Source organism: Balaenoptera musculus, chromosome 7 (assembly GCF_009873245.2).
Source record: "Balaenoptera musculus isolate JJ_BM4_2016_0621 chromosome 7, mBalMus1.pri.v3, whole genome shotgun sequence".
Taxonomy (NCBI): Eukaryota; Metazoa; Chordata; class Mammalia; order Artiodactyla; family Balaenopteridae; genus Balaenoptera; species Balaenoptera musculus.
The window spans coordinates 80740443-80752719 of record NC_045791.1 but is presented as its reverse complement, the minus strand read 5'-3'; the positions used below and the strand labels follow the sequence as shown (position 1 = coordinate 80752719).

Below are 12277 nucleotides of genomic sequence, written 5' to 3'. Positions count from 1 at the left end.
TATATGAAATCTTAAAAAAAAAAAAATTGGTTCTGAAGAACCTAGGGGCAGGACAGGAATAAAGACGCAGATGTAGAGAATGGACTTGAGGACACGGGGAGGGGGAAGGGTAAGCTGGGATGAAGTGAGAGAGTGGCACGGGCATATATACACTACCAAATGTAAAATAGATAGCTAGTGGGAAGCAGCTGCATAGCACAGGGAGATCAACTCGGTGCTCTGCGTCCAACTAGAGGGGTGGGATAAGGAGGGTGGGAGGGAGAGGCAAGAGGGAGGGGATATGGGGATATATGTATACGTATAGCTGATTCACTTTGTTATACAGCAGGAACTAACACACCACTGTAAAGCAATTATACTCCAACAAAGATGTTAAAAAAAAAAAAGAAGAAATATAAGGTAGACCTTACATAATTGATTCGGTTATGTGGACTATATTTAATTATATAAATTAAACCTAAGACTTTGAAAAATTGATGGATTAGTCAATTTTAGAGGAGTCCTGAACTTTTAAGATATACGAAGAAAGGTAATATGCACATTTTAAAACTCTTTTTATTCCAGAAGCATTCTAATCATTTAGTTCTAAGAATAGTATTGAATACCACCAAGTTACTCAAATGGCAAGAGAGCTAAAATAGAAAAGTTCCAAAGATTTCAAAGAGAAGCAGACAGATCAAAATATTTTCGTTTTAATGTTTTAAAAAATGTATTTTGCAATTATAAATTGGTTTTTACTGTAGTAATATTTTAAATGGTCCCAAAATATAGGAATGGTTATGAAAATTGTGATATATATATACAACATTATGTAGCCACTGAAAATGTTTATGAAGATCTTATAACATCACAAGAAGATGTTTGTTGCAATGGTAAGTTAAAAAGAGCAGAACTCAAAATTCCATATATAGTATAATCCCAGCTAAATTTTAAAATTCATTTAGAAGAAAAAAATATTAAAAGGAAATATACCAAAATATTAACAGGAGAAGTTTGAGTAGTGGAGAAAGGGTTTTTTTCCTATTTTTTTCTCTTTTCTTTATGACATTTACAATGGAGAAAGTATAACATTAATTTTTTCTAAGTTCTATACAAAGATAATTTTATAAGGTCACTTAATCTTTCCATTACTGAGGTAACAGAAAAAAGAATTTAAACAAGTCATCAAGCTATCACATTTTAAGTGTAAAATTCGGTAAAAATTGGAAGAAACCATGCAAATTTTCACCTCAAGGCCGATTATTTTAACTTGACAACTGAGTTTTAATGAAGCCATTAAAGTAGACTTCCGAGGACTTCCATGGTGGTGCAGTGGATAGGAATCCAAGCTCCCAATGCAGGGGGCCCAGGTTCAATCCCTAGTCAGGGAACTATATCCTACATGCATGCTGCAACTAAGAGATCGCATGCCACAACTGGGGAGCCCTTGTGCCACAACTAAGGAGCCAGCAAGCCGCAACTAGGGAGGCTGCTGCTGCAACTCAGGAGCCCTGGAGCCACAACTAAGGAGCCCACATGCCACAACTAAGGAGCCCACCTGCTGCAACTAAGACCTGGTGCAACCAAATAAATAAATATTTTTTTAAAAAGATGTTTAGGGACTTCCCTCGTGGTGCAGTGGTTAAGAATCCGCCTGCCAATGCAGGGGACACGAGTTCGAGCCCTGTTCCGGGACGATCCCACATGTCACGGAGCAACTAAGCCCATGCACCACAACTAATGAGCCTGTGCTGTAGAGCCCGTGTGCCGCTACTACTGGAGCCCGCATGCCACAACTACTGAAGCCTGCGCGTCTAGAGCCGGTGCTCTGCAACAAGAGAAGCCACCACAATGAGAAGCCCGCACGCCGCAACAAAGAGTAGCCCCCGTTCACCACAACTAGAGAAAGCCCACGCACAGCAACAAAGACTCAACGCAGACAAAAATAAATAAATTTTAAAAAAAGATGTTTAAAATAAAGTATACTTCCCTATCAAAATCACAGAGAAGATAATCACTACACAAAAAGATAGAAACAAAAAACAACCTACTACTGAGTTTGTATTTTCCAAATCACACATGTGAGTTAACTCACATAATAAAGGCTGCCAGCGTTACAGATTGCCTGTGTTTATTACGTGTTCCCCATAGGCAAAATAGGAAAATAGTGTGGTCTCACTTGTGAAATATGATTGATTGAAGACTCCATCCTTCGAAGTTGGGACGCCTGGATATCCAGCATCTGCAGGACATTGTTGGCCAAGGTATTTATCAGATAGGCAACACTTGCTAAGGACTGGGTGGTGTAGGCTTTGGTTTCTTCCAGGGCTCGCTGCTTATCTGCTGACTAGAAAAGCAAACAAACAATCATTACTTCAAAGATAACCCATTCTATCAATCTAATCTTCAAAAATACTCATCAAAACCATTATGTTGCTGAATCTACACACACTAGTTTAAAATGCTTTGAAAACTAATTATCAGTATTCATGTAAACCCAACAACTAAATTACTGACTTGACTTCACTAATATTTTCACGTTGAATAGATACATCTTTGTACAGATGCAAATAAAATCCCGAAGCTGTTGTTTAAAAAATGAGATCCGATGGATATTTTGAGCAATGACAGCAAGTACAGTACATAGCTTCTCAAGGTCACTGCTTGGAAAGGTAGCATTGATTTGAATGAGTAAATTCTGGCATACATTTTTCTACTTTCCTGAATTCCTCTTTTCCTTTCACTCTAACATGTAAAATGCATTTATAAAGAAATGTCTGTTTAAAGTAATAATGACAAAATAATGATAAATAAAAATGATGAAGTAAATAAAATGGTAATAATCATGATAAATAATGATAAATTAAAATAAAAGTAATAAACGGACACTTCCTTCCCAAGCATCTTAAGTATTATAACCCTATGGAACATAAACTGCCACGTATCATAAACCCTACTTGAAAAACGGAGAGTACACAGTAAAAAGTGGTTAAGTGATTATTTCCAAGGTCACAAAGGAAAGCAATTGTAAAGTTACATATTCTGTACTGCTGACAAACACCATTTTCTTGCCCTAGTCCTACAGAAAGACTCTATGGTTCAGTAGAATGTACACAGCATCTGAATCAGAAACCTTTTATCTTAATGTCAGTTCTACTATTACAGCATGTCATATTTTAAGCAGTTGTGAACATCAAGTAACATAATGAATGTAAAACCACTTTCTAATACCATAAATCATTATATCTAACAACGTCATTACCTCTTTGAGTAGTCATTAACTGTTCAAAGCCCACTATGTCCCACTCTCCCCTCTCCCACACCGTTTAGGACTCTAAACTTCTTTAGGACTCTAAACTTCTAAACTTACCTTAGAAAAATAGTCAAATAAGAAAAAGACACAGACAAGGATGTTCACTGACTGTTAATGGTGAAAAAGAAAAAAACATGAGACTGATTAAACAATACATTCATATACTACCTTTATGCAGTAATGAAAATGGTATTATTACGTATTACTGATATGGAAAAATATCTACGAAATAACTAATTGAAAGAGAGCTGGTTACAAAGTACCTTAACACAATCATCCTAATTTTGTAGGTGCCTGTGTATAAATGTAAGCACAAGAAAAAAGGCAGAAAAAGTAAGGCCCAAAATGTTAACATAAGTTTTCTCTGAATGTTAGGAATATAATTTGAGTCTTTTAATGATTTTTAATATGGTCTAATTTTTTTTTTACCTTGGGCATAAATAACTTGCGTTATCAGAAAGAGTAAAGCTACATTATTTTAAAACCATAACGCATGCATTAATACAAAAGAACAAACTTTAAGTGCTCTGTCCTAGTCAAGTACTCACAAGGAATATTTGTAAGGAATAAGAGCACCAAAACAAATTTTTAATCCTTCTAAAATGTATTTTACATTTGCACACTTATTTAAACAATAATTTTGGGCTCAAGAGATTTTTCTTGTTATTTCTAAGTGCCAAATGAAGCTTTAAAGTGTTGAGGCTGCTGCACATCTGCTGTATGGATAAGTCAACCCTCGTACATTCACTAAGGTTTTTTTTTTTTTTATAATTCTTTATTTATTATTTTATTTATTTATTTATTTTGGCCGTGTTGGGTCTTCGTTTCTGTGCTAGGGCTTTCTCTAGTTGCGGCAAGTGGGGGCCACTCTTCATCGCGGTACGTGGGCCTCTCACTATCGCGGTCTCTATTGTTGCGGAGCACAGGCTCCAGACACGCAGGCTCAGTAGTTGTGGCTCACGGGCCTAGTTGCTCCGCGGCATGTGGGATCTTCCCGGTCCAGGGCTCGAACCCGTGTCCCCTGCATTGGCAAGCAGATTCTCAACCACTGTGCCACCAGGGAAGCCCCTCCACTAAGGTTTTATAAGAACCTAATTTTACAAGAGCTGATATTCTAAGTTTTAGAGTTTTGTGCTTGCTTCAGCAGCACATATTCTAAGTTTGAGATTGTTTTCCTATAAAGTTAAGTGCTGAATAAAAACCTGAATAAGTGCAAACAGAAACTATTTCGATAAAACTGATACCAAAATTGCTACTTTAACCTAGAAGCCTTATAAATGACAATAGAGAAGCTACAATATCTTATTTTACACATAAGAAATAGAGAACAGCACTGTAATAGAGGTTATTTTGTAATTCTTAAACAACGTCTGATAAGTAAACACCTGTGACTATATTCTTATCTTTTGCTACAACCAAGTTTAATTATCACAGTTATAGTTCATGCATTAAAGGCACTATGACACCTCAACCCAGTTATCTAATATTCCTACTTAAATGGGATTAAGTTCCTGAAAAAAAGAAGAAATTTAGATAAAGGAAAAAATTATCATAGGCTTATAGAGGAATATTATAATGTATGCTATGGTAAGTACAAATAGTCCTATGAGAAAAGATTCTTACATAGAATAAAGTGACCTATTGCCAAGATCCATCCTAGGCAATGATTAATCCTTCCTACTTTGTTATTTCTTCACTTTCCCTCATGATACTGACTTCTTATCTCTACACGGAGATGTTCCCAAAGACTCTGTCTTCAGACTACTCTTCTTGCTGTACTTGCAACCCTTAGAAAGAAATTTCATTCCTTCCTTAGCTATCACTTCCAAGCACAGAATTTTTAAGTCTATTTACATCTTAACCTCCATCTCTCCCAAACCCATATTTCTGTTTACATGGCACCGCACCTTGTATAATGTGCCGTATCAGTATATCTATAACTCACCACCTTCCCCAAAACTACTTCCTCCTACTTTTGTTAATAACATTATTACTCCATCACCTCAGATATTTTCCAAGTCTCTGTATCCTATACCTAATCTGTTGCCATGATCCTTATATTCTATCTGTGCCAACACATCATTTCCTTGCTTTCAACTGCTACTGCCTACATTCTACTTCAGGCCCTCGTTATCTCTTGCCAGGACTACTATACCAGTTTCTAGGTCAGATTGTAGTATCTTACACATGGTCTTGCAGATTCATCTTTCTAAATCAGTTCTGAAGCCCCCAGAGCTTCATCTTACCTACTTAAATAAAAACTCCTTTACTTATCATTTACAGTCTTCCTTAATATGGCCTAGAACTTATCTTCCATTCAACCCTACTTGAACCTTAGATTACAGTTTAATTAGACTTAACGGTTCACAAGACAGACCTTGGTTTCTTACCTTTGTGCCTTTGCCTATTTTCTTCACCTGAACCCATCAACTTCACCAACAACCCATCCCCTACCTTATCATCCCTGATTGTGATACTGATCATTTCTTACTGAGAATTCCCACAGCATTTTGTTTTCAGATTTACAGCACATACTTTATAATATCGTGCTGGCCAAAAAGTTCGTTTGGGATTTTCACAAGATGTTATGGAAAAACCCAAATGAACTTTTGGGCCAACCCAATATGTGCATGTTTCATTGACCCAAACTCCCACGCCCCCTAGTGGGAAGACCTTGAGGGTAAGTATTATGCCTTCACATCACATTACACACAGGCATTACATATTATCTGTTGAAGTGTATCTACCAAAATGTTCCAGAGAATCAAAGTTACTTCTATCACCCAATAGGCAGTGAGGGTGGGGAGGAAGAAGTGATATAAGAAAGATTTCTTTGACCTCCAGAAGCTTTGGCACCATCCATGGTATTCATGTCTTACTGTGTACCCCTAAAAAGAAAGTTAAACTTGTTTTTCAATTTGATGTTCTAGGATGGGTGCTGAGAAATATGAAGAATAAGAACCTTACACCCTCTAGAGCAGCTCAAGACTGTAGTATTATTACCACTAGGTTACTACCATTATTTATTTTTCCTTTTCACTTCTACTAATAGGATGACAGATTTGGTAGAGATTTAAGTATATAGATAATGGGGAGGGGGCAGGAAAAGAATGATAATATTTAAGAAGGACGTGTATGGACAAGCAGGAGAGAATTCTCCTCTACAGATCACACCCTTGAGATCTACTGTCTGTTTCTTTCTCTTCTCCAGCAGTAAATCTCTCACCCACTCTAGTCCAGCCTGTTACTCTACCTGGAAAATATGTAATTATCTTTGCTCTGGGTATAAACTATTACCACATTAGGTAAAGTACAGGTACTACGTTCTCATTCAATCAGTTATCTTATCTAAAGTATTAAACAATTTCTTCTAGACCTGCCAGGATTAATTTCATTTCATCAGTTCATTTCAATAAACCTTTATTGACTGAATGTATATTACATGACAGACATTGTACTATGTACTAGAATATGAAAATCAAACACGTTCTCTGCACTCAAGAAGATTTTAGTCCAATACAGAGAAAGGCATATAAAACAGAAAATGTCAATGCAGAATGGTCAGGGATATGAATGCCATCCAACTAGGAACACTATCTTAGATGACCATCCAAGTGGAGTCTCACAGAATGGAGTTAATCCTGCCAAGCAGGAGTAAGAGAAGATATTCCAGGCAGAGCAAACAGCCTACCCAAGGGCACAGAGGCATGAAAAAGATTCTTGAATCTAGAAAACATGTAAGTTTGGTATTATTAACATTATCATCAGTTCACTACTGCCCCTACTTTAAGACTGAGACATGTGATGAAGTTTAAGATTAGTATAGTAACTAACCGTTTTCTTTCTCACAAAATTGTTAAGAAATTAAAATATCACATATAATTAACCTAGTAAGGTCATGGCAGAGTCATAGTACCTGACTCAATAATGGGGCTGAGGAGAGGGGAGTATTCTTAGATTACCTATTTACTGAGCTTTCAATTCTGCATTCCAAAAAATCTTGTTACTAAACCAAATTGAAAAGAAAGGCTCCATCACTAAATCTCACAGAAATTAAAGTAATAGCTTCTAAAATATATGCCAATCATTATATACAAATAGAAAAATTTTGCCAAAAAACCATACAAAATATTAGAAATATACTTATGTCTTCAGAATTGTTCAAATATTAATTTCTATGATGCCTAAAAGGGAATATATTCATTTGCTTCCAAACTCCTGGATGGAGAATGCAGTCTACAAAAAAAAGTATGGCATTCAAATTAGAATGAGTCATACAAGTCATAGTGAAAAATAGCAAAGCACAATTAGATAAACATGGACAGTTCACCAAGGAAAGAACACAAGACAAACATGAACGTGGGAAAACATTCAGCCACACAAATGATAGGGGGAAAAAATGACAGAAACAAAGCACCATTTTTACCAAGTAATTAACAAGAAAAAAGTTTTAAAGAACATACCTGCATCGTTTTAAATTTGCTTTGTGGTTATCTTGCTTTGGTAGACGAAGAAAGAGAAGCACATGCCAAGAATGCCAAATACTCTTACGAAAGGAAAAGTAATACTGAACGTTCCAGGAGACTGCAGAAATCAAGAGAAAGGACTATTTTAAGAGGACGACATGGTCATGCTACTAAGAAGAAAGATGAGGTCAGAAAAGCATCCAGTAAACAGCTGTGGCAATATGGAATTGCTTGATGAATTTTTAAAAAGCATTTTTAGCTGAGTAGTAGTGTAGAAATCAGATCAGCATGAATTTTAAGAACCGAGATGGATGCTGGGAAAGCAGCCCTAAGGTCCACAGAGCCGTGGTTCATCAGAGATGCCACTTAGATGTACAACAGGAATTACCAAGGGGAAGCTGGATGTAGGAGTCCGAAGCTCAGGAGAGAGGTCAGAGTGGGAAATAAACACTTGTCATTGGTGTATAGATAGTACTTACAGCATGAACCTAGAAGAGGACACCTGAGGAGTATAAATGCAAACCTGAGAATTCACCCCTGGGGCATGCCAACATTTCGAGGAAGGACTCTCCTACAGAGAAGCCAGCAAAGGGAGAACAAAGGAGCAGCCAGTGAGATAGAAGGAAAGCCTGGGAAATGTGTGATCATGGACTTAAGAGAGGAAGATATTCAGGGGAATGTTTTCCTTCAGCTGAGTTGAACGCTGCTGAGCAAAAAAACAAGATGAGAACAAAGACTTGGATCCAACATGGTGCTCATCAATGACCTTGACAAGTGACACCTCAGGGGACAGACTATCAGGTGGAGGAAGAACTAAGTTTGAGTATCTCAAACCAGAGGACAGATCAACATGGACTCCTGTCCTCAGAGGAATATGGATGATCTTCCCCCAAGGGGATCATTTGTGCTTGCCTCAGAAAGATGAGTCTGATCTGGATGCATAGATGTCTAGGGTGAGACAGGACGTACACAGTTTGCCCAGCCAAGGAACCACGGAATCAGGTCTCCTGGGAGGAGCAAAAACCAGGTGAAGCAGAGAGCACATGGCAGGGAGTTGTGGGTAATACAGCTTGAGCTTCAGTAGAATCTGGTCATGGGTATCTGGAGCTAGCTGGAGGCCCTGAATTCCTGCTCTGGCAGGAGGACCTGCCCTTGAGGAACATGGTGATGGGAATGGGAGAGCCCAGGGAAGAAGAGGAGCTGAATGTGTATATGTTGTGGGGCAGGGTCCGTGGAAGGGGGCCAGAGAAAAAAGAGGTGCCTGGAAGGAGCACCAGTCTGCAAATCTCGTTCTTCCTTCAAGCCAATGCTGGCTCTCACCACCCGAAGACATCCTTCTGGAGCCTTTCCAAGGGCATAGTTTAGAGGCCCATCCTCCCCACTTCCATAAGGCCCATGCTGACTCTGGCACAAAAAAATGCTGCCCCTAGGGCAAACTGTTTCTAATTCTCACCTGAACAGGTCCTGTTGGTATCTACAACTGCTTCATGATTTCTCTTTCATTCTGAAATCCTACAACACCTGACTTGTATTGAGTGTCTCCTGTATACCAGATGACTAAGCACATACCAGCATGAGTACTGAGCGGAGGAGGTGGTGGGTGGCAGGCCTCTCTTGGGTGGAGAGGGTGGCCTTGTGGGTTTCAGTCTGATGTTCCCACAGGTGTCGGTAGTTGAGTCACCTCCCTCACTCTTTATCCCACGTTCTCTGGGAATTCACCTTGTGAAACTGTCCTCTCTTCACTATACACTTGGGCCCAGCATGTCCATCTTGGGTGTTTTACGTTCCAGTACCTTTTCCTTGTTTGGGAGCTTTCATTCTACAGATTAAAAATATTTTTTTGAAATTAAAAAGAAAAAAGAATTGAAGAAAGCACATATAGACAACTCTTTGTAAAATGTTTGGCCATACAGCAAATTAAAGAAATGGAACCAGCTAGAAGAGAATATAGTGTTAAAGGTTTATTTTAAGGTGGGAAATACCAGAGCAGTTTTACATGCTGAGATAAACAATCTAATGAGACAGGAAAGGTGGAAGAGGCAAAAGGGTTTAAGGAAAGGAACAAAATATTTGAGAAGGGGAGAGCTCAAATGGAGTGACTAGTCTTTGATTGGAGGAGGACAGTTCTTTTAGAAACTGCCGTCTTTGGAAAAAAGAAAAAGGAAAGGGAACATATGTATATGTATAACTGATTCACTTTGTTATAAAGCAGAAACTAACACACCATTGTAAAGCAATTATATTCCAATAAAGATGTTAAAAAGAAAAAGAAAAAGGAGAAAGTTGCTGCAGTTAAAAGGTTTATAGATTTTAATCTGGGAAGATGAAGATTTAGTCTAGTAGCTTTAACCTCTGAAGTATGAGGCAGGGCAATACATAAAAATGAAGAGGGCAGAGAGATTCGTGTATATAAAAAGAGACAGACGGAAAAAAAAAAAAAGAGAAACATGAAGATAAGACATATTTATCTCAGGGCTTCCCTGGTGGCGCAGTGGTTAAGAATCCGGCTGCCAATGCAGGGGACACGGGTTCGAGCCCTGGTCCGGGAAGATCCCACATGCCACGGAGCAACTAAGCCCATGCGCCACAACTACCAAGCCTGCACTCTAGAGCCCGCATGCCACAACTACTGAAGCCCGCGCACCTAGAGCCCGTGCTCCGCAACAAGAGAAGCCACCGCAGTGAGAAGCCCGCGCACCGCAACTAAGAGTAGCCCCTGCTCACCGCAACGAAGACCCAACGCAGCAAAAGAAAAAAAAGAAAAGTCAGGCAACAATTTTCATACCTACTCCCATATCATGCCCAGTTCACACTAGAGTCAGGATCTACTCAGATCTCTCTCCCTGTGCACAGCTCAAGCATTTCTACAGATTAGCAAACCTCAAACTGGGGATGAAATCTCAATCCTCCTTTTTAGTAGACAACCCCAATTTCTGTGACTGATTTTCATAAACCTCTCCTGATGTATGTGGATATGAGGGAGAAGCACAGTACTTCCACCACCCTCTTATAAGAAATCTTTATTCGTTTACATACACATATGTAAATGAATGGATATATATACCTATGTATATGTATATTTATGGATATACAGAGAATAAGGGGATGAAAAGCAGTCTCATCTCTCAGCAGGTCCTATACGAGTAACATAACAGCCTTTATTAAAATACAGAGGTAATTGTTAAATATTGTCCTCAACTTTGGAGCCTGAACTATAACACCAAGACAACAAAATAAAGTCTCATTTAATATCCTCTTACACAAATAATTAGAAACCATATAAATGTCCAACAACAGGGAAAGAGTTACATAAATTTGGCACAACTGTATCATAAGATATTTAGTATTAAAAACTGTTTATGGGACTTCTCTGGTGGCACAGTGGTTAAGAATCCACATGCCAATGCAGGGGACACGGGTTTGATCCCTGGTCCGGGAAGATCCCACATGCTGCAGAGCAACTAAGCCCGTGCGCCACAACTACTGAGCCTGCGTGCCACAACTACTGAGCCTGCGCGCCACAACTACTGAGCCTGTGCGCCACAACTACTGAAGCCCACCTGCCCGAGAGCCTGCACACCCCAACTACTGAGCCCACTCACCTCAACTACTGAAGCCTATGCACCCCTAGGGCCCACGTGCCGCAACTTCTGAGTCCATGTGCTGCAACTACTAAAGCCCACGTGCCTAGAGCCCATGCTCCACAACAAGAGAAGTCACTGCAATGAGAAGCCCACGCACTGCAACCAAGAGTAGCCCCCGCTCGCCGCAACTAGAGAAAGCCTGCGCGCAGCAACAAAGACCCAATGCAGCCAAAAAACAAAAACAAAAACACAACAGGCTCTGCCTTTCTGTTTGCTTTAGAGTTTTCATTCTGTTTTCCTTTATAGTCATCTTCTACACTGTCTCCTGGCCAAAACAAACAAACAAAAAATAACTCAGTGCAGGAAAGCAGTATTAAAGATAGCATTATCTCTTTCTTGTTCAGCATCTATTACTGTTTTTCTGGTTAAAGAATTCCGCATTCACGTGGCAAATTCAGTTCGTGGCAGTTGACTCCCATTCTCCCTCCACCTTACCCATGCCACAGGTATGGACACAAGATCCAAGCTTACCTAAAGTACACCAATCCTTTGGACACTGTCTGATTTAGAGGACATTGATTCAAGTTAAGCCAGTAAGAGTCTTCTCTGGAACTTTTCCAACAGATTGGAAAATATTATTTAGCAAAGGTTGCTGTGGTGGCCACAGAGACACATGTTCTGACCTCCCTTCAAGAGACCATGCTTTAGGGAGCCCAGGTGACTGACAGCGACCAGCTGCACCTTTAGAGATGGTGCTCATGCTGAGCCACACTTCTCCTAAGAAATGTATTATTCGTGAATAGCAAAGTATAGATCATACTTGAAAGTAATTACCCTGATTTTGGTCCTTACTGGTTTCATAAATGATATCAGTAACAAGAGGCAAAAGAGACTAACAAGGATCCTATTTAATGCCTGTGTTGGGTCAACATTTT

At 39.2% G+C, this 12277-nt stretch overlaps 1 protein-coding gene across 26 annotated transcripts in view; it reads right to left on the bottom strand.

Annotated features, from left to right (window-relative positions):
* The window catches only part of ABI2 (abl interactor 2), a 90918-nt gene that overhangs the window by 59136 nt on the left and 19505 nt on the right, over positions 1-12277 (bottom strand). For all 26 annotated transcript variants that reach the window (XM_036857442.1, XM_036857437.1, XM_036857438.1 and 23 more), the window contains exon 2: positions 2159-2326. In XM_036857442.1, the coding sequence (XP_036713337.1) occupies positions 2159-2326 (168 nt within the window). The remainder of the gene's footprint in view (positions 1-2158; positions 2327-12277) is intronic.